This window comes from Takifugu rubripes, chromosome 20, assembly GCF_901000725.2.
Source record: "Takifugu rubripes chromosome 20, fTakRub1.2, whole genome shotgun sequence".
Taxonomy (NCBI): Eukaryota; Metazoa; Chordata; class Actinopteri; order Tetraodontiformes; family Tetraodontidae; genus Takifugu; species Takifugu rubripes.
Genome location: NC_042304.1, coordinates 8,083,083 through 8,109,367, shown reverse-complemented (window position 1 = coordinate 8,109,367; position 26,285 = coordinate 8,083,083). Strand labels below are relative to the sequence as shown.

The 26,285-nt window shown below is 43.9% G+C and overlaps 1 protein-coding gene across 1 annotated transcript in view; it reads right to left on the bottom strand.

Moving 5' to 3' along the window:
* trabd2b (TraB domain containing 2B) overlaps positions 1 to 25,900 on the bottom strand; it is a 48,210-nt gene extending 22,310 nt beyond the window's left edge. Inside the window, exons 1-2 of the mRNA XM_029828558.1 lie at positions 25,495 to 25,900; positions 22,755 to 23,330 (exon numbers count right to left, since the gene is read on the bottom strand). Of these exons, the coding sequence (XP_029684418.1) occupies positions 22,755 to 23,330; positions 25,495 to 25,608 (690 nt within the window). The 5' untranslated portion in view covers positions 25,609 to 25,900. The remainder of the gene's footprint in view (positions 1 to 22,754; positions 23,331 to 25,494) is intronic.
* Positions 25,901 to 26,285: the final 385 nt, after the last annotated feature.

Sequence of the window (26,285 nt, the reverse complement as noted above, 5' to 3'; positions counted from 1 at the left end):
GCCATCAAAAAACTATCCAGGAGTTCATAAAAACACACCCATTTGCTTTTAACCTGTACTATCTCAGCATGACTCCACGCTCAAATATGCATATATGGTGGTGGGTTATAAAAGGCTAGTGTTGTCAGATCTTTTCATCCAGGCTTGCCTTGAAAAGGCACCTTGAATATGTTAGCCTGGAAAGATTGTGTCACACAAGACCACATCAAAGCTGTCTGGACAGACTCACACGATATCTTGCTGTTGTCTCCTGCAGTTTTATCAACAGGATCCCACAGACGTGTCATTTTAGAATCATGTAACCTGTCAAGGCCTTTCAGAGACGTTCAAGGAACGTAAAAAAAGTTTTACAGTCCTTCAGCACCTTTCTCTTATCGCTCGCTTTTTTTGTTTGTCTTTTTGAAGGCGAGGGGCACTTTAATGTGTCAAATCTGAGCTTCAGCAGGAGAGGGTCTTGCTTTTTATCCCTGCTAATACCCACAATGCACTCAGAGACACGCACATCCATGTGTTCACAGACACGTCTGCACCCACCCGCGGCTCACACATTCCTCTTTGACCGATGGGCACGACACATGAAAGAGAACATCGCATTTTCCACTGAAGCCGGCGTCTCGTTTGAAATAGAGTTCTCCTTCTCTTCCCCACTTCCTTTCTTTGTCCTCTCATACACTCTCCATCACTGCCTCCGTAAATCTCTCACCCAGCTTGGTCTACCTCCTGTCTCAGCTGAGGAAATCCAGGGATTACCAGAGGAACAATCCCAGGACCAGAGGCCTGCTGCTCCCAGCTTCCGCGTGAAAGCCTACCATTCTCCCCCCCTCTTTTTTCCTTCCGTCCCATCTTATTTCCTTTCTTAGGCAGGGGGTGAGGATGTAATGATGGGAGATATCCCCCCTCTTTGACTTGTAAGGCCTCCAAACATCCTCCTCTTTATTTCTTCTCCCTCTCCTCAAGCCACCTTATTCTGCTTGTTGATATGCAGTCACACAGATACCTTCTATACAACCACACAAACCCTTCCGACCCCCAGAGTCTTCTGTTTCCCAACTCCATAAGGTGGCTCGAGTGTGGGTGTCACCCCTACGCCTGTCCACACATCAGCCCTGCTGTTTGACTGGCATGGACCAGCTATCCCAGCTTTCCTATTTCCCCAGAAAACATTAAAATTAATAAATTATCAGTTGATTCAGAGTAAAAAAAAAATGCAGCTGTGATGGAACGAAAGAGTGGCGCAGAGTCATAGAGGGGAATTGTGCTAGATTTTGTTTTCCTTAAATGTCAATGTGCCACAGCTGTTAAACAGAAATAAATCCGCGCGTCACTTTATGAGGACCACACATTTTCCCTTGGCTCTACAGGGCTGAGGCGTCTTTCAGCTGGTTGTGTAGCAACGGGCTGGTCCTGTCTCATCGCTCGCTTCAGATTTAATAGTTAGAGGCAGCTTTCGACAAAGACAGAGCTTTTGAAATGATCAGAAAAGGATAAAGGAAATAGATTTTTGGATTTACATTCAACATGTGACCCCAAAGTTACAGTTGCAGAGTCCAAGTCGTATTTCTGTTCGACATTTTCTCACATCTGGTCAAACACTGGAGCCAGCCTGGTAGACACGCCTACACACAACTGTCGCTTTTCAAAAAAGGGACTAAACTACATGAACCACTTCAACTAAAGTCAAAGATCGCCTTAAACAAAACCTTAGACGCTCTTCTTTTGCCTCCCACCTCCATCGAGTAACTAAAACGGACAAATCTTTGGACTTCAGGGCCCCCAATCTTTATAATGCCCAACTTTTTTTACTGTTTGTCATCCACTTTTTACATCATGTCTTCCGCTTATCCCAAATGGTATTTTCCAAGAGAAAAAAAATTGGATTTGTATTGGATTCCATGCGATTGATCCATCTCCCATTATGATGTGTGATAGTAAGCAAACCAGATGAGCTGGGTCTCGTCCATTGGATGAGACAGGGATAAAATATCACGGAATGCTTAAAACATGCCTCACTGGTCCCAAACAAGGACCCGAGGACTACTCTGCCCTGCGCGGCTGTGGTTGGATTAATGACTTCGGACAGAATAATTTCAAAATAGAAAAAAAGAGAAAGGAGAACTCATCCCTTCCAGAGCGATCATCTGATCCAACAGAGGAATGAGATCACACATAATCTCGGAGCAAATCTCCAAACAGTTAGCTGGTCCAGGTGACTGAATTAATTCCCTTTAAAGGAATCCTCGTCGGGGCTTTTCTGGCATGTATGCCTCCCATCATCGCTCAGCCTTCTGTGAATGTAATGATGCAATGGCTTTAACAGTAAAACGAGTTAGTCCACAGATAAATCATCCCTTCAGGGCAGGTTTGTGAGTAAGCAAGCATCCCCTCAATGGGTTTTCTTCTGAAAAGTGGATTTTCGTGAAAAAGAGGCACAGGAGAGGGTGTCACATAAAAATATACACGGAAGACAAAGGAAAACAAAAGGGCCAGATGTTCATGCTTATCCAGGAAAGGTAGAGAGACGTGTAGAGGGATCAGCCGCCCCTCCCTCGCCTCTCCCAGTTTGCCTTTAACAGGTCTGGAGCACAGCTGGCCATTTCTGTCCTCGACCATCTTCTCTCTCCATCCTCCCTAACCTCCTCAATCCTCAGTCCTGTCCCCCAGCCCTCCGAAAACAACCCTCAATCACCAAACTTCCTCCCTTTACCCACCCAGTTTATGTGCTCTCAGTGACAAATCTCTAGATTATACGGCTCCGCACCAGCCCTTCATCCCTCTCTGCTCCATTCCTCATTCGCTCTATTCTTTCATTTGATGCTGGCTCTCCTTCCACCACTGTCAGAGATTTCTGTTTATACAGCTTTCATGTCCTTCCTCCTTCCTGTGCGCTCGGCCTCGTACACCCATCGGCATGTACGCACGAACATGCACTTGTAACTTAATGCTTGTGTTCATATGTGTTTGTCTTTCCATGTGTGCCTTTTTTCCCCCGCCATAGAGTTGCAAAGTGCCTCACGGGGCAGAAGGAGGAGAAGGAGGAGGAGTAAGTGGAACCTCCTGCACTCCTTCTCTCCTACACCTTCTCCTCTCCCTTCTGTCACAGCTCCTTTAGATTCCGAACTGAAGCTAACGAGGTTTAATCCCGCACGAGCACGGCATTTCACGGCGAATCAAGAGGAGAAATGTTCAATTTCATGCAAGCAAGTTCAAAATGAAGGCAAATTGGCACAAAGGAGAGAGGCTGTATAACGATACACACAGTGCAAAAGAGACAAGGAGGTCTTTAAGAACGTTTCTTTGAGCACAAAAAACTGATAAATATTGTGAATTACTTTGACAATTCAGGTTTAAAATGTGCTACCCTGAAAACACACACTATCAAACACACAACGTTGCCTTACAGGACACAAATTACTCTAAGGTATGTTTTGATCTTCTTTAAAGTCAGTCACAAGATGAGGGATCATAATTATGTGGTCGCCCGTGATGCACAAACATTTTTGGGGAAATGGAAATATACGTTATGGAAGCAAAGTATCCCACACTCTCCCGGGTCACTGATTTGGTATTTCTGGTGTGGTTTTCATAGAAAAAAAAAATCTTTAAACTGTGACAAACAGCCACATCCTGCTCAAATTGTTGTTCCTGATCTCATGGGTCACAGGTCAGCAGTTTTCCACAAAGTTGCTGAAACCGCCACTGCTGTAAAACAGAGGGTAGGATTAGGTCTGTTTGTTTTGGGTTTACTTTTTTTTCGTAGTATAAAAACCCGGCAGAAACACTTAAAACTATGAAAATAATGTTGAGGTTGGGATTAGGCACTATTTGTCACTGTGTGTGTGTGTTTGAGAGAGAGAGTGAAAAAGAGACAGGGAGAGAGAGGGAACTAAGTGAGTCAGATTTTACAGGAGGAAACCATACTATGTGCGAGCTGCTCTGTCATCTTAAAATATTCTGTCAGCACATCCACGAGCGAGCAGAGTCCAAATTATCTTCCTGATGAGAACAAGCTGCCTCAGATGGAGAAAAGAAGGGGGTTATGCGCAAATATGTTCAACCTCCCAAGCTAATGCTTACTGAGGTTTGCCAGTTTTTAATGAGTGTGGGACCACCAGACAGACTTCAGATGTGTTTGACAGATATAAAAAGCCTTTTCAGAGTTGGAACATGTTTACTGGCTGCATCATGAGAGAAAGATCAACCCCCTGCAATGCCACATCATGTCCACTGCAATTTTTCAACTGCATGTGTGTAATTTTGTGCGCAACAGGCCAATCCAAGACATGTTCTTTAATCTCAGCCAAAAGGAGAGGAATGCATCCTCCCAATAAATCCTGACTTTCCGTTTTTTTTCCCCCCCTGGCTGTTTTCTTATCTTGCTAGTTGCTGCTCAGCACATGTTTGGAGATTGCTACAATCAGATTGAGTCTAAAATGTTGGTAGCTGTCAGAAATGCCTCCATCTACATCTTGGCTGCGTGGATTTTTAATATCTGTACAGAAACACAAATATGCACATGTATGCAAACCATATGAAGCACTGCTGCCATCTCTGCATGTCATCTGCTTCCCTCTGTGCATGAATGGAAAGCAGATGAGGAGCAGATTGACATTTAAAAAGGTTTCCGAGGAAGACTTGGTACGCTTGGACGTTCTCCTTAACACACTTGCATAGGGTTTGATCAAGATATAACTCTCTCTCTCACACAAACACACACATACACACATGCACAGTATCCAGTAACTTCATAATGAAGCAGTGAAAGGCCCAGTTGCTGACAGAGACTCAGCAGAGGAGGAGATCTAAGAAAAAACACAATATGACGGCCGAGGAAAATAAGGTGTGAAGCAAGAGAATGGGTGTGAAACCATAAGTGCTGTATGAGTTCCTGATGTTTCAGGATGTTTGAAATATTTCACTAAACCACAATTTATGTCACTAGTGGTTAAAAACAGCGATGAAAAGGGCTATAACCAGGAATATCATTCATACCAAGGTTTTACACTCTCCTTATTGTTACTTTGTCCAAACAGTCATTCTTGATCTCATTATACAAAAGTGATGCCACTGAAGCTTTTGTCATCTTGCATATTTTAATGCATGACTTTTCCCGTGCTGATGCTTGTTATGTTAGACAGTGGTTAGCATCCCTTTTTTTCTGTTTAGTTGTGGGTTACCAAGCTGAAATAAAGTCTAAAGTGTCAGTAAGAAGTATTAGCAAAAAATACCTGACTTGCTCATACACATCCTTCACAGAGTAGACTGTTAGCTCAGTGCTAACATCAAGAGAATCTAGTCACCATGCTCATGGAAATTAGCAATGCAACTGTGGCAAAATAAAAAATGCCAAATGATGACTAATTCCACTCTAGATAGCTGCAACATCTGTAATTACTTTGTAATGTTAACTTCGGCAGGGAGAGAGAGGGAGTGCAAGAGGTACTTGCAGTTTGTAAGATTTCTCAGCATCTTTAAAAACTTCCTGGTACAACAAGGGCAAAATCCAGCCACTTATCAGTTGGGGCTGTTTGAGGGTTTCAGCAAAAGCTGAAAATTAATAAGTTGTTTGTAGAGTTAGTACAGAAGGTCATACTTGTGATTCCAGGATTCAGGTTTTGGCTCCACCACACTGCAGTTAATCACAAGCACTCTCGCTCACAGAGAAGCAGACGTCTAACGTCTACCACAAAAGTTAAGTTAGGAGGAGGAATTAATCATCTGTAAAAACAACCAGTCCACGTCAGCCTGCATCATCGCAGCAGCCAGTCGGAGGAAGAGAGTGTGGGAGAAAACAAAGATTTGTGTGTTTGTTTGGGTTTATGTCAGAGACAGTGAAATTGAAGACAGAGGAAAACATTTGTGTACACGACTGTGAAAAACAGGCAGGGTGAAAACTGGCGGCGAAGCCAACATGGAGACAAAGCAAAACAAATAAACAGGCAGAGGGAACACTCACAGAAGCACCAGGAAGGAGGCACTGGGAGGGGGGGGGAGTGAGGTCAAAGACTGGATATTGGATATATACAACACCTCCATGCTGCCAGATCTCTTCAGATTTTGATGTGGCTCCCGTCAACAAAGACTCCGGCTGTGTTGACTCTGGCTCGGAACGCTCATGATGACAAATTGAACACACTGTCGGCATTAAACTGACAACCAAGTATAACTCATGTGATCTGCACCTGCGCGAGAGGTTGTGGTGGACACAGGTGCTCGCTCACGGGAACATACCATCTGAGAAGACTTAAGAAATAGCCCTGCGACTTTCCTAGCAGGGTTATTTTTCCGTCTATGTTCACACCGCGCCTGACAGGGATGTCTCATTCCGTGACAGCTAAATTAGCATGCATCTTATTTACAGTATGTGGAGCAAACCAATAATTTTACTGGAAGCGCGAGTCTTTGGCCATGGCTGATAGGGGGTTGGTTTCTGCCATGTGTCAGTGGACTTCCATGCATTTAAAGATGGTGAGAACGGAGCGAGTGACTATTAACCATTTAGACGAGCTTTTGCGTGCAGGAGAACAGGGGGCACTACAGAGCAAGACCCTGCTGCCTACACACGGAGATGAATGTGAAATGGGCCTCTGTGACTTGCGCAGTTGTATGACCCCATCAGTTGTGAGTTGCCCAGAAGTGCCTGAGGAGCAGCCTGCCCTGATCAAACTTCAAGGATTTTCCAGGATAAATCCTTGAGATTTGATTTGCGGACTGGGCCGAGTAGATTTCTTTTGCTCAGATTTGTTGATTTAAATCATGCTTCTGGTTTAGTATCCAGTCAGTATGGCTGAGGACATGACTGCCTGTAATAGATTTTGCACTAGAGAACACACAACGTCTCAGAACAGGCTGCTGACAGAGGCGATCAGCCTGTGGGAAAGACATAATTCTTCCATCTGCGAGTGCTCCATATACTATGTGTGCATATGTGCATACGTCTCTGTAGTGTGTTTTTCTGTCTGGTGTGTGTTTTTGTGTGTTTTGCGCGGCCCCACAGTGGCTCAAGGGCAGACGTGGTTGGCCATGCTGAGGTTTTGTGGTCACCCTGACCAACAGATCACAGGATTGTGGCTTCCAATGGGCTGCAAATCATCAAATAAGCCACACGGATGGAGAGAGGAATGCTGGAGCAGACGGGAAGTAGCGGATATATGAGACTGCAACCTATGCAGTTTGCCATTACTGGAAGAGTGAGGTCTTTAGAAGAGATGAGGGGAGCGTTTAGTGCCTTTCTCAATACAGCAGTCATATAATTCCTTTGCTTTCCATACATTAAAACCTTGGCTACAAAGTTTGACTGTGCCAACAAAGAAACACAGAAAAGTATAAGAAGAAAGATAAAGCGAAGCTTGTGAGGGTCCACGTGTTTTGCATCAGAATTTTTTCCCCCGCCATCCCTTTAATATTCGAGTCTTAACAGTCAATTCTATTTTATTTTTTCAAATGGTTTATTTCGATCTCATTGTGTTTGTTATTCTTCATCTCACAGATACACACAGACACACGTGTGGGCTCACCAACAAGGAGGAAGATGATTTGGATTTTCCCCAGTTGTTTATTTATCTTTGTCATTTTGAGACTTGATGTGCCAAATTTGTTTCGAGCTATAAAATATACTGGTACTTGTGTAAATGTAATCCTCGCGCATGTGTTTATTTTTGCTAGAAACACACAAGACCTCGTTTTTTGACGAGTCTCCGTCTCACCACAATCCCTGCTGTGCCAAAGCCTGTCTTAATTAACACCGGGAGTTTATTAGATCACTGCTGGTTTCATTCCAGCCGCGGTGCATCGTACTGAACGACAACGGAGTGCAAAAGTCGACGCCAAAGCACCAAACTGTTACGTCACAGCGTGCTTCCTAAACATGTGCAAATGCACACATGTTGTAGATATTCGGGTCACTGAGACGTCAGAGATGATGGAGGAGAAATGCGACCACATCAAGCGATACTGCGGCCGGTGTGAGTGTTTGCGTTCTCCTGCATGCATGAGTGTGAGCCAGTGATCTAATCATCACTGCGTGGTCATGGGTGAGTAGCCGTGGTTTTACACACACACACACACACACACGCACACACACACACACACAGACTGGTCTCAACACCTTTCATATACTGTTTTTCGTGATTACAAAGGAAATAAAGAAATTTTCAATAAGCATTTACATACTTTAAAACCTTAAATAGTGCAATAAATCTAGTAGAAACCAATGACCATGGCAGTTTAGAAACGCTGCAATTACAGTAACAAGCATGTTAAACCCACCAATATATAATTTTCCCTCAGTCCATTCCTCTTTTTTTTTTGCTTTTGCCTTCGGTCACCATCACTTTTTTCTCGTCTCATTTCCTCTCATTCAGCGACCACATGCTCTCTCTGTACCCCCAACCCATAAACACCCCAACTCCTGCACTCTCAAGCCAGGCTGCTGTGGCCATGGCAACCATCCAGGAAGGTAGGTGAGTCAACAGAGAGCCACAGAGGCGCTTCTCATTGCCTCCAACTCAAGGGTTGAAAGAGGGTGGGAGAGGAGCAGGGGTAAATTTTAGACTGGAATTAATTTCAACATCAATGACGATGACATGGTTCAGTTACTGGCAGAGTGGTTTCACTTCTGAGAGGTAACAGACCGTGACACCTGGGAAATGTGTGCCATCAGGCGGACTGTGTCTATTCAGTCAGTTTGTTTACATGGAAAAAGATCCTAATATGAATAAAACTGAACTTTAAAGTGCATGGTACCTAGTTATTAAAGCAGATCTATTTTTTAAATCACACAGATAATAGGTTTGGTCGTCAAGCGACTTGTGCCTCTACAATTCAGTTGGCCTCAATATCTGGGACAACCAACAAAGCAACCTCCACATTTTGGCTCCAAAAAGAAAATGCCCTGTGCATGTTACCTTCAGAATTCCACTTGCCAACAAAGTGACACTTCACTTTGTAGCTAATTTCTTCTTGATAACAGGCCAACTGATAAAAGCAGAATTAGCAGAAATCAACTATCACCGGCTAGTGCAGGTGCACAGAAACTGTTAATGCAATAAATTGCTTTCTGTGCGTGTTTAAGTCTAAACTAGCACACTTGAGCGAACGTTTACGTCGTTGTTGGCTCCTCAGGTGCATGGCTCAGCTGCAAATGAAGCAATGCAGGCGTGGACAGGAATGGGAGGAGAAAAGAAGAGCAGACGCTAAAAGGAGCTGTGATATTCTGCTCTCTGGCTGAAGTGTTGCACAGCCCGTGTCACTTGACACTCATGAGGCACGTTTCCTCTGCTGTTGCCAAAATGGTGTATGAGGTGTTTGTGTGTTATTGTGTCTGCAACGGTGAAGCCATGCTCAGATAAGTAGAGCAGAAAGGGAGGCGGGATGGGAGATTCAGACACATGTTTATCATTGAAGAGATGGCTGGATTCCTTTCATCTGAGAATGGCTGACTGTTCCCTCGCTCCCATACTGACCCCTTAGCTCCCTTTATCTCACACACACTTTCCCTTTTACTCATCCTCGCTCCATCTTCGCATCCTCTATGATTTGTATTTGCCCTCTGCCTCGTGTTCTCTGAAGTATTTTCCTGTCACTCCTGCACAAATCTGACCCCTTAACCTCCATTTGACACCGCACCAATTTAAACGTCTTTCTGTCTCTCTCTCATTACCAACGCAACCATCTGCTTTTCATCAGGACCCACGTCAACCGTGCGAAGGGAGCCCGTCTGGTTATGGCCGCGGCTGAGTTAGACAGGGATAGGAGGGCCACATCTTTTAAATGATTGCTGCTGATTGATGCTTGGTAAATTGCGCATTTGTGTGTACGTTTGCGTGCAATTTAACGCTCGTCATTAAGTGTGTTTACAGGAGTGCATTCCTGCATGCGTGTAGGTGGAAAAAAAATAAGTGAGTTATTAAGCATCGCCCGGGATGTTTGCCTTCTCATATTAAATGCACACAGATATCTGGCGCAGTTAGACGCCAACCCCCAAAACACACAGACACATACAGCAGTTCCTAGTGTGATGAGCTGTCATTCCTTGTTAGGCTTGGCATTCTCGTTAGCACGCGGTTTGGATCCTCTTTCAGAGGCACTGAACTCAGGACCCCCCCCCCTCCCCTTGGTATTCTAGAAAGCATGGAACAAGACAAAGACAAATGGGGGAGGACAGCCAAGGAGCTTTCATTATGTCTTTGAATTTGTATTTAATTATTTGTTGAAATGTCCCCTGTGCTGCGTGAGTTTTAACAGAGCCTTCCTCAAGTGTTTCAAAGCCCGCACCTCCGCCTCACATGATTGCGTCTTCATCTAAGCCGCTGCATGGTCGCCCTCAGGCGAGCTGAAGGCCAGCTGCAAGAGAGACAATTCAAGCTTGCCGAAGCACATTTGCTGTTTCAAAAACTTTACCTTATACTTTTAATTACATTCCTTCCAAATGAGCCCTCGAAGAACTCATCGCTGATTAAAAGGAATTCATTTGTTTTGCTCTGGAAGAGAAAGTGAAGAGAGTGGCTCATTTTTTATAGGAGCCAGATCCTCAAGGGTAGGCAATGCTTCTCCAGAAAAACCAGACATCCATCAAAACAGTTTTACCCACAGCTACCAGTGGACTGGCAACCACATCCAGTCCAAGATAAGCAATTTTAAAAAGTGAGAAAATTGTCCGGGTGCGGGAGAATACCCACCATTTCTTTAGCTATGCCTGGAAATTTCCCCAAAACTAGGCACATGTACCATCAAAGAACTCCTGCTTCAGCGGTCTCCCCCAAACCAGGTTAGTCTGAGTGAAGATGGATGGAACATTTGGAACATCTTGCAGACTCCAGGCTTCACACTTTCTGAATTCATTTTTTTCTTTGCAGAGGTAATTTTGACAAATCATTTGCCTGTCTCAAGGGCCAGTGGTTGGGCTGTGGGTGTAGATGAGGTGCGAGGGGCCTAAAGACCATATGTGATATCACACGTGGCTCTGAGGGTTGGCGGCCTTGGGAGGGCGGGGGTTCAGTGATTTAGAGTTTGTTCTCTTCACTCAGACATTTATTAAATGAATAGCAAATACAGGATTGGACCAATGTGAAGTTGAAATCCCACTTTGCAAAATAAGATTACCTTATAGTTTACCTTATAGGCTTCCATGGAAACTTGAGTTTTTGAGTCTTTTAAATGCTCAGGTCAATAAAAAGAGTGTTTTTAATTGTGCCAGACAAGTAATATTAATGGCATTCTGTGTGAACACAATACAAATGTTAATTTCTGTGACTTCTTTTGATAAATAGCTATTACTGGCCATCTGCTCCGGTGCAAAAGATTTAAAAGAAAAATTACCCAGATGTGGTCTCTGAATGGGATTACATCACCTCTAACATTGCCTCAACCCATTTATAACCACAACCAAGACCTCACTGAGCCGGTACTGAAGAGAAGTACCTGGTAGCTGGATATAAATTTCCCAACAGAAAACTGAAAAAAGGGAGTTGAGTACATATAAATTCCAGAGCTTCCATGCAGTGCAGCAACATTAACAAGCTTCTTCCCAGGCTAAGTGGTTCATATCAGAATGACTGCTTTTGTAAGTTGAGATAAAACTCTCATTCTATAAAAGTTACCCATTAACCATCGACTTTTGAGTCATTAAGTAAATTTATCATTATTCGATTTCTGAGGTTTCTGAAAGTAAAAGGCAGCCCCATCAGTATTCATTTAACTCTAAAACAGACATCCAGTAATTGAAATTAAATGACACTTGATAATTTCTCAGTTTGTTTTTGCTTTTTCTTTCACCCCTACAGGCAAATTGGTTCCCTCTCTTTCTCCTAGCCGTCGTTCTCATCTTCTCTTCTCAGGGTTTCCAGGGAGCGATCCAAGTTTTGTTAGAGTCAGGGGCCGTTTTATGTAAACAACAGCTGAGCTGAGGTAAGATAGTAGAAGTTCATGCAGTTTATGAAGCCAGACTAGTTCTTTTCATCAATGTTCCTCTCCTGACACGCATGATAAAATGGACTCCTGCTCTCAGGGGATTTTTAGATTTTACATCATTTCCTACCTATGAAGTAAGTGTGAAGACAAGTGCTACAAATCCTGTTTTATGACATGAGAAATCACAACTTTAATTTATAGAAAATCTTTCATTCCTCCAACTACGTTGTCCTTAAATGATAATACAGATTTATACAAGCAGCTCACGAGTCAATGAAAAATCAGAGCTATCTATTGAAAATCTGTTGCTTGCAGAAGCCACTATTTAATTTGTAAAAGCAGCAGTTATTTTCATACCAAAGAGAACAGATCATATCTGTAAATAGTTCCTTATGTGAGCAATAAGGGTGACGAAGCATCCATAGGTCAAGTACTGGAAGTTCTGCCTCTACGAGAACTTTCATAATGATTGAAAATTTTGGAGAAACGTCTAAGTGTTTGCACCAGAATTAAGGGAAAAGTTCTCCACACCCACAAACCTTTCTTGAAAAAATGTACCTGTAGGGAGTACTCAAAAAATCCCTGGAATTTTGGAATTCCCCGGAATTCTTAAGGGGCAGAACTGTGCTGAAGAACACTGATTGGTGAAACACACTTGTTCTGTTCCACAATGTTCCGTTCATCCTGATTGGAAATGGAAATCACATCAATTATTGGGAATTTACACAGGTAAAAAATATTCTGGACATAAATATGCCTGGAAATGTTGGAGAGAACCCCCAAACCCTGAACCCAACCACCAGGGGTTCCACTGTAGGAAATGTTCCCATGAAGGACAGATTCCCTCCCAAGCAGCTTCAAAACAGTCATTGAAAGGAAACTCATGATGGCCTCTAATTCCTTGCTTTGACACTTTCTGATAGGGCCCTGTAGATTTAGAGAGCGGGGCTTTTTAGAATGCCAGGATATAAAGATCTCCAAAGTCCAGGTGACCTTTTACATGCCTACATAACATCTGCACATATTCCACGACTCAAAGTTTCCCATCAGAATGTTGCACTTTAAAAGGATGCTTGTTATATTAAATTTGCCCAGAGATTGGTCAAAGAACAAAACAAAGTAATTTTGTGATCATTTCACTTAGAGCTATTGTGCTGGATTAGTTTCTGCCTTGAGGGAACCGAAGGAAAATGAATCAGCATTGCAGCTATGATCGAATTTGTCAAGAACAGGAACAAACAAAAATCAAGTCCAAGTCAGTTCAAAGACAAGACAGTGCTTTCCCCCTAACCACCGTCATGATCTGATGTAAACATGTCAGGGTTATTATTGATAGTGTATTGGATGGTTTATTATACTTAGATTAGACAGCGTTTTCCAACTGCATGTCCTGGAAGTCCAATTTGAGTCCATTATGAGTAGCCAGCTGGAATGACTCTCATCTTTAGATAGCACATCAAGGCAAGGATGACTGGGATCTCCACACTAATGAGACTTCAACTGTGTCAGCCTTCATAAAAAATAGGAAGCGATGACCAAGTAAAAGCCAGACTGAACTCGAAGGCCAGTGATTCGAAATGTGGTGGTCAGCTGGGATATTGTATGAACCTGCTCACTAATCCTCTTTCCACCCTTTCCATTCTTTGCCATATCCCTTCCCACAAACTAACCCATCTGTTAGTGGGCATTAAAACCCCATTTGCAAGTGCTTTGGTTGGCTGTCACCGGAGCTGCTACAGCTTCAGAGGCTCTAAGGTGGCCTGCTCCGTCTGTCTCCCCGTCTCCATTTTGCATTTTGGCAACCCAGAAAAATGATTTGTTCCAATACTTCCTGCCTCCATGAGCTTTTCTTCTCTCACCCTTCAGAAGCCATGCCTACACTGTTCCAGGTCCTAGCTCACACTGCAGCCTGTCCATAGTTTTCATATAGTTTGATTCTGCTGCAGGGCTAAAGAGCGCATCCATTCAAGGTCAGTGACAACAAGGCTTTAGATCATCAAACAAATCATCAAACTAAACTCCAGGAATGAAACAACCCATGCCATAGGTGCTCCCACACATGCAGTAGATCACAGGTTACAGCAAAAGAAAGAGCAATGAACTTTCGACCCTATAAGCTATTGAAAAACTGAATTTAAAGCAGCATATTTGTTGAAACATGCTCAATAATTCGGGATTATAGCTCCTTGTGTAAAAGTATCAGATGAGAAGCATTAAGGAATAATCGCCATATTATCGGAAGGTGCTCAGATATAACAGTGACGCCAGCACACCTTTGCACTGAGAGGAGGTGGTTCAGGCATACGGTCAGGATGGACGTCTGGGACATGTTCAGTTGGATAAGCGATGGAGTCTTGGAATCCATGATCCCAGCATAAACTTGTATACCCAGACTTTATGGCTGAAATGCTGAAGTCAACTAAAATGACAATAATCCTTTGGAATAAATGAGTTTTAGGAAAACATAATTCAATTTAGTGAAGACAAATGAGGCGTTGAAACTGTGTGCATGGATGAATACACCTGTGTAGGATATTGACGTTCCGCTGCACATAAAGGCTTACTGTAAGCTCCAGACTTTCCACGCGTGCCTACGTGAACAAATTTGTCTATGACAAAGTCAACTGACCCCACCTGTTCACCATTAATACAGGTTTTACTCCATCAAACCCTTTCCCACACAATCCCACATCTGTGATCCGGACAACACGAACATTCACCTCCACAGCACCACGAGCTGACATGTTTCCCTGCTAATCTGTTTGTACAACTCTAGTGTGACCACAGGCCAATTACACATCATCACATGATGCACACCCACACAAGAGAGACCGGGGATGAAAAATGAGGGGGGAGTAAAAGCCACCCACTAAGAGCTTCTCATTCTTAACTCGTCTCCCTTTCACTTCCCCCGCCTTGCGCCCCACTCAGTTCTCCCAGCCTCTCCATCTCCCGTCCTCCATTTAACTTTGTGGCTGTAATTAAGGCTGCCCATCACTTAGCTTCCCCCCAAACGACAGCATCCCCTGGAGACCGCAGTCCCACTCCGACTCTCTAAGTAAATTTGATTTCTCCTCTCATTTGCATTCCATAAACTCCACCATATGTTTGATATTATATTTAAACTGTTCCAGTGAATGCCATGAGTGCGCGCCTTGGGAAAGGTAGATGAACTGCTGGAAAAAGTGCACTAGTGAATGACAGGGGAAATTGACCGTGATGAGGAGAGGAGGGAAAAACCTCCAAACCAACAGAAAGAGGAGAGGGAGAAACTTCACAGCGGCATCATTTATGCTTTATTGTTGTCTTTTTATTTTGGCACAGAGGAAACTGTTGAGTGGAGAAAATGAAGGTTTCCTGTGTTATTGCTTTTTCTCTCTCCCACTACCACCAAAGAGAACCATGGTTTTTTCCCTCCCTTTCCTGAGTAGAGTGGGGATTTCTAACCATTCCATGATTATGTCTATTCCACCTTTTCTTTCACATAATCCCTTGATGTGCTCCTTCGCTTTCTCTTCTTTTCACTCTTTTCTTCTGTGGTAGAGGTTAACCAGGTCACACGTCAACAGCAGGGCAGCCAATTTCATCTCCAAGTTTTATCTCTTTATCGTGCCTGATGCTCAGGAATTTCCACACTGGAGAATTGTGCCAAATAGCTTAGAGAACTCTTTGAATATTAACTGACATTTGTTTAAATATTGTGGTTTTACTGATTAAAACTATTTTTTTTATCAAAGCAATACCTTAAATACACCCATATATTTGTTAAACTGCTTACTTTTTTTAAAACCCAATTTGCGAAGACTAATTGACTCAGGCTCACTGTCAGTTCAAAGAACTGAAGAAGTCATGGTCAACAACAGTTGAGAGGGGTGATGCAGGGGCTACTGCTGCTTTGGACAAAGGGAAAAGGTCATCCACAGGGCAATGGGCGAGGGCAATTGGCCTCCTCTGTCAATCTAGCTCAGAAAAAGTTCTGGGAACTCTACATTGAGAAGTGATACTGAGACCTTAATAACAACTAAGCTCTCCGAAGCCTAAAGAGTTTGGGATGAGTTTTACATTCAAGGACCACTTGTAATTTTCATCAACACCATCCTTGTGTCAGAAACCTGCGTTACCATTAGATTGAGAAACATCACTGTTCAAAATACTCTTGGAGGTTCTGCTAGGAAAGTTTATCATCAGATTATCCTCATTTGATTGGGTAACTCACTGCCTTGTGGGCCTTTTTTTTAACGAGGCCTATCAGGCAATACTACAGTGAAGGGTTTGTCCTTTCACTTATCTCTGTCCTGGTGTCAAAGCATGCACGTCTGAGTCATGTTAAAGGCACTGGAATCTGTCTCCTGCCTCCTGCTGCTTGTCTTTCTGACAGTCTCCCTCCCCTCTTTGTCTTTCTGTTTATCCAGAGATCCCGCCTGTCTCTCTGCGGGTGGGTCTGACTACCTCTGAAAGGTGCTCTTAGTTGGGGAGGGGGATGGGGGCAAAATGGGTGTCACTCTTAGCAACAGCACAGGGGAACAAATGACAGCATTTATATGCTCTCTATAAAATGAACAAAGTGGAAACTTGTTTCAAATAACATTTTTCAATTTGCAAGGTAGTTAGGAGATAGTGGAAAGAACAGCAACTGGGTTTTTCTGCGTCATGACATCATAAAGTGGAATATTAGCTTTCCAATAAAGAGCCAAGCTTAAATGCTCATCTGCTTTGCAATGAATTTTTATTTTTACCGTCCTCTGCCATGGGTCAATGATAAGAATACTACATATAGGAACATAGTGAAGTGTGTTCTAACCCTTCCCCCAGCACATAAAAGGCCAGCACATTCTACAGAGTGATCATTGTATAAATAAACAGACATCTAGACCAACAGTAGTTGACTTGGAGGATAATTCAAGTAAATGGTGTGAAAGTGAAAATGAGCATGAACATATATAGGATTGCAGAGGGGGAGGGGGTAGTGGGAGATGCAGGGCAGCAGAGCTGAGGTCCTCTAACCGGTTATATAAATGGGGACGGACCACAGGGGGCCGACAAGACCAATGGGTCACATTAAAACCAGGTTCAGTGAGAGGACTCCACTAATGCTACCTAATCCCTGGCAAGCCTTCACACACACACACACACACACACACACACACGCACGCATGCACGTACATACAGGCAGTTGTTCTCGGTTGGCACCTGTTTATGACTGTTGGCCAGCGATGGTGTGGGAGAGGTGTAGTAAAGCGTTGCTGATGTCACAGACAAGCCGGGACGCTGAGTTAATCTCTGAATCACAAAATATCCACCAGAGATTCACTCATGTTTGGTCTTCAGCACAAATCTTACTGTCTGCAGTGCCTTTCTTACTCTTGCACAAGACTTTCAAGAATATAGGAGAAACAACAAACATCCACCTGCCCCCTGAAGCATGTAGAAACTATCCATTAGTTAGTAAACCATCCAAACTGTCCATTAGAAGTGAAGATTTTTTTTAAAAAGAGTTGCTCGAAGCACAAGGTCAGAGTAGCCGAACAACTTCACAATTTAACAATGTAACTACAAGCGACAGAGTACAAAGGGGAGCGCAGATTTTTACAACGATCACTGGTTTTAGTTGGGTTAACCTGGTTAAATAAAGGTTATGAAAGAACAACGTTCTAAAGGACAACAACATTCCAGAGGGGCTAAGTGGGTCTCTGAGGAAATCAGTCAGGCACATTCCAGTCTGTGATCAATCAGCCCCTGGCCCAGACAACCTGGGATTAACCCCAGGCTTCCTGGAAACTACCTGCCTGTCCCATAGAAATAACCTCCAGCTCCAAACAATTTACTGCAGATTCCTCTTTTTTGTCTGAGCGGACGTCTACAAAAGAAACATAACATGTGTAACACGTGCAGTTTTCCATGTTGGGATCACACCATTATCCTGAAAGAGAGCAGAGGTCTACGCATCAGGGTGGAGGTTCGTGCTCCGGCCTTTGAAAGAAAAAGAGGCGCCTGCAAAGCGGAGATGATATGAGGAAGTTAACAACTGAAGCAGAAAGGAACGCTTATTTTCTCCTGCTAAGGAAAAAAGGGGAAGGTGGGAGGGAAGGATTTGGCACGCCAAACGCCGAAGCCGGGGCAATTCACTGACAATGTGTTGGAGTCATTATTTCAGGACTCTCAGGTACAGTTCTGAGGCCTCGTCTGGACCAACTGAATGGAGAGACGGCAGGTTTATAAAGGCGCACAGACATTAAAGTCTCTACTGTAATAACTGTGGCTAAATCCATGCAACAATGCTTTTATATTCAAGATATACAATACTGCAGTTCTCTATATACCACATTACTGGCTCATTTCAAACAGTTTCCAATAGGATTCAATTAAAACTTGAATTTCAAAGGAAAAACACAATGCAGAGATAATCACTTTCTTTTTCTACTCTGCATTTCTGTCTGAGCTATGGAAGTATCAGGTCTTAGCCCCTAAAAGGGATACTGTATGAAAGAAAGTATAATGGCGTTTTAAACACCAAATTCAGGTCTTTGGTTTATTCTTTCCATATGTTTTAATGTAAAAAAAAAAAGTGGTATTACTTTCCAAACTCCTGATCCATGTTATCAGTTTTCCACTGCAGACCTTATTCCTATCAGGGCTTATTTATTTGTCTCACAGACTCTGAATTAAATTTTAGGACCTTTTTCAGGCTGTTAAGTGCAGTATGCCCCTTTTTTCTAAGCATCCCTATGCAGCTTCTTTTTTTCCTCCCTCGCTTCATCTCACCATCACCCTGCAGTGTTCTCGCCAGCGTGTAATTGTCTAAGTGCTTCTGGATGGCAGCAGGCTATTTGGTCATTAAGGCACCCGATAAGTCATTAGTGCAACAGTCGGACGGCTGTCTGCTTGCCTACAGGACCAGATGATCAGCCTGATATGGGCTGCCTCACAGTTTTCCACATATTTGTGCAGGTAATTACAGCTTAGATGTAAAATACCCTCAGATGTCCCGCTTAAAGAGGGGATACATGTCGCCAGCACACTTTGAAGGTAATCACCTCCCACCCTCCTCCTCCACCACCTCCTCTTTTTCCATAAAATGGACAACGGGTTAGTAATAGGACAATCGGAGCCTTGGGACACGCCAGAGAGGTAGATAAGGAGCGAGAAGGAGGCCACAGAGATGTGCAATGAGTGAGAAGTTCAGAGGAGGAGAAGAGCAGAGGGCAGGGAGAGAATTGCTTTTTCTTCCCCATCTGTCAGCCGCTGTGGTCCACACATCATTTCAAACCCAAACTTACACACCTGTCATGGAATGTAAATATTTAAATATGGGTATGGTTGGATGTTTTTTCTTACCTTCAAAGATGTGCTGTTTAGGTGAAAATGGTCCAAAGAAAACAACACGGGAGAGCCTTTATTTTGATTTCAGTAAAGTAACTCGGCAAAGAGCTGCCCTCCCAATATTTCGGTCTCCACTTAGGGTCAATGAGTAACAGCAGCGCGCAGGGATCTGCAGGAGATACCTCTTCCCCTGGACATGTGGTATATTTTACTTTTTCTGTTTTAAAATCATTTTTAAATCATTCGTCTGCATCCTGGGGCTGTATGCTTTATGAGGCTCAATAGGAAAAGTGAGTGCAAACACAAATCAAATGAAATATCTCATAAAGTGATGGAGGGTAATGGGATACACAGACTGTGTGGGTCTAAATACAGCTAAGGGGAATGCATTTGGTCCAAACAAAACAGTGTGTGTTAATTTAGTGGTCGTGAGTATTGAAAGTTTATAAAATCAGACAACATGACAGCCCCCCCCCCAAAAAAGGTGAGGCCAAAGCATCCCTCCAGAGCAATGCCCTCTTGTGGCCTTCTGCAGGAGAAAAAACACCCCTCCCCTGCTCCATTATTTTAAGCAGCACTCGGGGCCAAAAGGTAACATGATTGACAGGGAAACTCTGCTTGCGATTGGGCAAGAAGCCAGTCGGACCTGGAAACCGATACTGTGCGTCCATTTTCCATCAGAAATGCGCAAGATGGCAGCACCATTTTGGTGGAGATTTCAGCTTTGTAAAAAAAACTGGCAGTAAATGTTGAGCTGTCATGGTGAGTAAAACTGTGTCAGCATGAAGAAAGGATTGAGCTCACAAGATGGCTTCTACACGCAATCAAATTTAAAAGAAAATAACCCAACATGATGAAACACCAGTCTGCTCAGAAGCTGGGACAGGCACTCTATCAAACTGGATGCTGCTTTCTCGGCAGTGCCCAGACTGACCCCACCAGACTGCCAGTCTCCTTGCCGCTCCGCTGCTCCACGGCTCCGCTGCCACCTCCCGCTCTGACCTTTGACCTCTGTCCGGGAGACAGGCGCCACCAAGATGTTGAAATTTCTTTCTGACATGGACCAGTGGCTTCAGCAACAATGTGACCCAGGGAAAATAAATACGGGTGTTTATTTGGTGTGAGCGTGAGAGGCCCACCGGCCGTAGCCGCCCTGAAGAAAGAAAGTTTTCTTTTCACTCAACATAAAGTATCAAGGCAAAAATAGAACATTATGATTTGTTACCGTTCTATTACCAGATGACGCCGTGACACTGTGAGACCGATGACAGGATATATAGGAATCACAGAACTAAGATTGTGCAACCTGTGCCCTTTAAGGCAAAGCTTTCTCCAATAACTCACAAAGCCATTCCATCTCAGAGCACAAAGATGGAATTCACAGAGATTTTGGAGCTTTCCTGCCCGCCCAGCTGTCAACCTACATAGGCCTCTAAAGAATTGGAGGAAAACCATGCGTTGTGATCCGCCTTTGTTTCCACAACGTACAAACTGCCTCACATAAAGACATCCACACCTCTCTGTGATCTAAACAGAGCATAGGGAAAAAAAAACTTCTTAGACCATAATGGTCCAAAGAGAGCTCTTGTCACACTTAATATCTCCCAACATCACAGTAGACACTGTTGCCTACTAACCCGAAGAAAATGATCTATAGTCACACAACCTTAAACATTTAGTACTGGTTTTGACTGCACTGGTGGCGCTGGGACCAAATACCTTTGAGACTAAAAGTAGTACAGTGACAGATCACCAGCAGCCAAGAGTCTCTTAAGGAATATTGTGTTCAACTATTTCTTTGAGAACAAGGATTACGTGAGTGTCAGTCTTTGGAACCTTTCCCAACTCAGGACTCTGTGTAACGATCTCTCATGTTTCGGATTATCTTTAATGGTGAGTTGATCATCGCGCCAATCCCACTGTTTTCATCCCTCTGCCGCTTTAACATTTCCCATTCAGTCTCTCTCTCAGTTTCTGTCCCTGTTTCCATGTGTCTTTGTTCTGCATCCCACCCACTTATTTTCTCTTTAGAACTGTTCTTCTGACCTCATTCCTGCTAGTCAAACTTATCGAGTATCAATCAACCATAGTGTCCAGATTAAATGGCAAATTATCATAATTGAGAATAATGGTTTCCATGTCATTTCCAGTTCAAATCTGAATTGTTCTCGTGCATGTGTAGAAACATGCTGATTGGAAGAGCAGGCATCCAGCGGTTATTATGTTCTGGTGGGCTGAGATTCAAGAAACCCTCGCACTAATTTTGAACACATTTCCTTAAACTCCTGAGAACACCTGTCTTGTAAAGTTCCACAGACATTTGAAGTGAGCAACATTTTGCACACTTCTTACCAACCATTACAAACAAAGTCTCAACCCAAAGGGGTAATTTTCTTGAACTGATATGTTAACTTAAAATATTAAAAGGTCCCAATTTAACTTACTTAAAAACACTCCCTGGTTGTCCAGAACAAGGCTGCAGCCCATAAATGATCACAAAAACAGTTTTGTGATCTTGAAAAAGACAGAATGGTTGAAACTCTCTGGGGCTGAGGCTTAAACAGCACTTCTACAGGACGAAGGGAGGCACGCTGAGCTTATTTCTAGAGGCAGTAAAATTCTCAGGCATGTTCGGGGCATAGACGGAGGCTTTGACAGCATAGTTAGGAGGTGCTGATGAAAGAGGAGAGGCTGTGAGCCCACTGCTGCTCAAATTAGCCCTCCGACCTGTCACATGAAGGTATATGCCCTCACGGATTCTGTTGCAGCACAGTGCACACACAGAGCTTTTTGCGTGTTTGGTAGCATGCATGTAAAACACGTGTTGCTGAATGAAGACTCAATAACAGAAATGACAGTTTATTAAAACGTCATGAATCAGAAGATAGCGTGTTCCACGTGCTTCCTAGAGTCACGGTCACGCCTCTGTTATCTATTATAGACAAGTTCCTTTAGTCTTTCACTGATATATGCATCTGAATCTTTGCAGATCAAACTCTGAGGTTTCTGTTGGTGTTGTAGTATCCAGTTACTGAGCAGCCCCTGCAATGCTGCACAGCCAGACAAATAGTCTGCATTAATGAAACAGAGAGCCACATCCCCCCCTTGCTCTTCTCACCTTCTCCACTCTGTGCTGCACATGGAGCGCTAGCACTGACACCATCTTTGCACATTCAGCTGATGAGAGTGTTTGCACTCGCACCGAGGCGAAGGTACATCCATAACCGTAAAGCTGTCTCCAGCAGAAAGGGTTTTATTCACTTTTCCTCCCCTCGCGTTGCCTTTTCCCACATTCCCCCGACCGTTCATCTGAGTGTGCAACAATCACAATCAGTGGACAGGCACTTTTTATAACCCTGTAGTTGAGAAATTCTTCCTTTCTCTGCAAGTGGAAAAGCGAACAGAAGACAATTTCATATATCCCCGTGCCCTTTTTGAGCCTAAGCCGGTTGTTGCAGTTCTTCAGGCGAATCCAGCTGTGTACACACAACCGACAGTGAAAACAAGAAGCTTCTTAGTCTCCTTACCTGGGAAAAGTTGAGGCCGTTCAAGGGGTGACACTGCTCCTCTACTCGCTCCACTGCTCCTGTGGTCTTCCTCATCCTTTCTGCCTCTTGAGCCAAGAACAAGTCCAGCACAGGGGTCCCCCTGGACCTGACGTCCCACTCTGTCAGCGAGTTTACCATCAACATCACCCACACGGGCCTTTTCCTCTCCCAGTTTCCCGCAATGGCGTTGAACAGGTAGTCAGCATACAAGCCGCGTCCGCGCTGGTCTGCAGTCATCCAGTAAGGCATCATGTGTTTGACGTAGTCCAGGTGGCGTTTCAAGCGGCGGTAAAGGTCTCGTGGTAGCAAGGTCTGCAGATTCTCCCCATGGGGCAGCAGCTGGCAGCTGGTCAGTTTGGAGATGGTCAGGGGGTCGGTCAGGTCCAGCTCAAAGAAAACATTGTGGCTGCTGTGAAAAGCCTGCTTGGACCTGTCAGGGATGAAGTCCCACACTCGGGTGTAGGGCACGTGGATGGTGCCAAACAGGTACGAGGGCGAGGAGGAGTGAGGAGCTGCACGTTTTACTCGCCACAGGAAAGAGTTCATCTCACTTTGCTGTCGAGGAGGCAGAGGAGAAAGAGAGGAAGCAAAGTCAGGTCAAGTTTTACAGGGCTGAAGGGAACAAAAGTATGCAGACAATGATGTTGGAAATTCAATCTCTAACGCTGACACTTGTGTCCCCTGGTGTGGTTTACCAGCTCATCGGTTCGGGTCAACAATTTAACACTGAAATTCTATTTCGAAGGGACGGCAAAAGAAGAATGAAGTCAAATGTGCTTGAGGCTGAGCTGAGAGGCCTTCCTGTGGTACTGAATGTGGGTTTATGATGGGGCCTTCTGGACTGTAAACAGACCCCTGTGTATTGTTGAGGTGCATACCATAGGTCCCGAAGGCTATCCGGCACGGCAGCGGTGCAGATGCACCGTGCCGGAGCTCGTAAAGCCCCGAGACTGAAAGCAACTCGCCTCTCTTCCTTCTGACCTTGCTATGATACTTTTGTTTGGGACACTTTTACAGCGTCCGTGAAGATGTGGCACTGCCTGGTCCCACTACAACGCCGCTCCTGTCCCCTATAGTTTAGGTTGCAGAAAGTGTTTGTCTAGAGCAGTTATTCTTACACCAAACAATGTCACAAATAAATATTCACAGCCACTCTGAATTAGCATAAGTCTGAATATAAAATATGGTTCTTGTTAAGTGTTCTGCAAATGCGCTGTGGCTGTGCATGTGGCTTTAATGTTGGCATTACACAAGCCAAAAAAAAAGAATTGGCTTCCATAAACAATATCAAATTTCTAACTGCTGCGACGTAGCATAATCAGGCATTCAAAAGATGAAACCCATTTCTGTTAAATAAAGTTATTTTAAGAAAATATTCAGCACTACAATTTAATCAAGTTTTCCTTCAGCTGTGTTGCCATTGCTGATTGTGCTTTTGGTAATATAAAACTTTTCATGCAGTTACCAGAAAGCTGGTAGAATCGTCCTTCTGGGTGTCCTCTTATCGCAATTAGCAAAGAGGCACCTTTACTGTCCCTGACAAAATCAATTCTAGGTGCTACCTTGCATCTCTTATAACTCCTTTTCTGTGGGGAGGACTAGAGAAAGTAGGTTTAGACATGATTGGTGCATTTTGAATTTTATCCTAAGGTAGACATTTCACATGGCCAAGCCCATAATTGAAGGCTTTTAGACATGGAAAGTGCGATCGTGTCCGTGGAGAGGCCAAATTCCCTCTCTTGAAGCTCCGTGAACTTTTCTGGAGAACCTCGAAGCGCATGCAGGGTTCAGTTTTATGGGGGTAATTACTCTTTAACAGAAAACAGAGACCACTGTACTGACGCATAGCAAATCACACGAAGCGAAGGGGCACCACGTCTTCAGTGATCGCTGACAACAAAACCATTATCCGCATCTTGGACATAAACGCACGAATCGAGTAAAACTCTGTGATCTCCAAACAAGCCCTTAATTCCATCTGCACAACCACCTCCAAGTGTCACGGACTATTTATACACGTGTCTGTTGCTAAGCCGTGGCTTTATAGAAAATACACACAAACCTAAACTGCAACTTAAACGTCACATTTTAATTATCCCCCTAATCGATAATGCATTCGTGGAGAAGCTTTCCGCGCATTTTTGCACCTCCCAGTTACTTTAAGTCTCATCCATAATTTTACCAAAGTGCCCGAAAAGTGTTTTAAAGCGCTGAAACACGATCACCTCTCAAAGGTCGAGGAAATGTAGTCAGGTCACCCGTGGGTGTTCCCCATTATATGCGTTTGTCACATAAACAGTCGTAAAGTTGGCGAGCGGTTAATTTCTCTTGGCAACTACTTTCATTTATTTCTGAGGCCCCAATCTCGCCCTGGGGGTCAGTTTACGAGCCAGAAGAAACCTTAATCATGACACATCTTAAGTTACATTATTATTATTAGTAGTAGTAGTATTATTATTAGTATTATTATTGTTGTTGTTGTTGTTGTCGTCGTCGTCATAGTTGTTATACGACCATTAGTTGTAGCAATAGTAGTAAATATTATTATGTAACTGACTTTAAACGTTAGTGATAAGAAATTATATGTGAAATCTGCCCTCCTACCGTTAACAAAACCGGCCCACGAGTGTTATTTTTTACCGTGATTTTCTAATTTGTCATGAAAAAACAACTTTTGCATGAGCGTGTTTTGCCGGAGAAAGTGCCCGAGTTGACTCACCGACTTCGGTGCGTCGCACTGCCTGGGTCTGTCGGGTCGCTGTGCGCCCCAGGGTGCCACCGTGTGCAGGAGAGCGTTCAGGAAGATCCATCTGAATCCCGGCGCACAGAGCATCGTGTCGAGGTGACAGGACACTTCTGTCACCCACCTTTCAGAGACTTTTACGACTCTCCTCAGCACTCGGGGGCAGAAGGAGGGTAAAAAAGAAAAAGTGCTACCGATGACTTCCCCTCTCACACGTGTCTGTCGGCTGGAGGACCATTTCGTCCGTTCGCCATTCCCGACACTGTCAGCGGCTGCCTGTCGTGGCTCCCGGCTTAAAACTTTTCTCCTGTAACTCGTCGCAGCAGCTGAAAACTATTTCGTGAGTTTCCTCGGAGCGCTCCGAAAGTTTGGAGCGTCTTGACTCGGGGAGAGGGAGGTGGGACGATTTGTGCTGCCCCCCCAACTCCACCCCAACACACACGCACACTAATGCTTGTGCACAGGTCCCATGTGCAAAGACGGTAAAGGATGAATTGAATGAATAGGTCATATAAAGTGAGTTTAGACACCAGAAAGCTCGAATTTACTATACAGCTATATTATTATATATTTACTGCTATTTCTTTACCTCCACCAGCTTTAAGATGTGAACTGTTGCATCTTCATAGACCACAACATTTCTCTTTTCTAAATTTATATTTTTGTTGCATTAATGTCAGCACATTAATGTTAGTTTTCTTTCTCCGGTGCCATAAGTGATCGTGCTTCTTTAGCTCTACGCAGAAATCTGCCGCTATACATTTGGA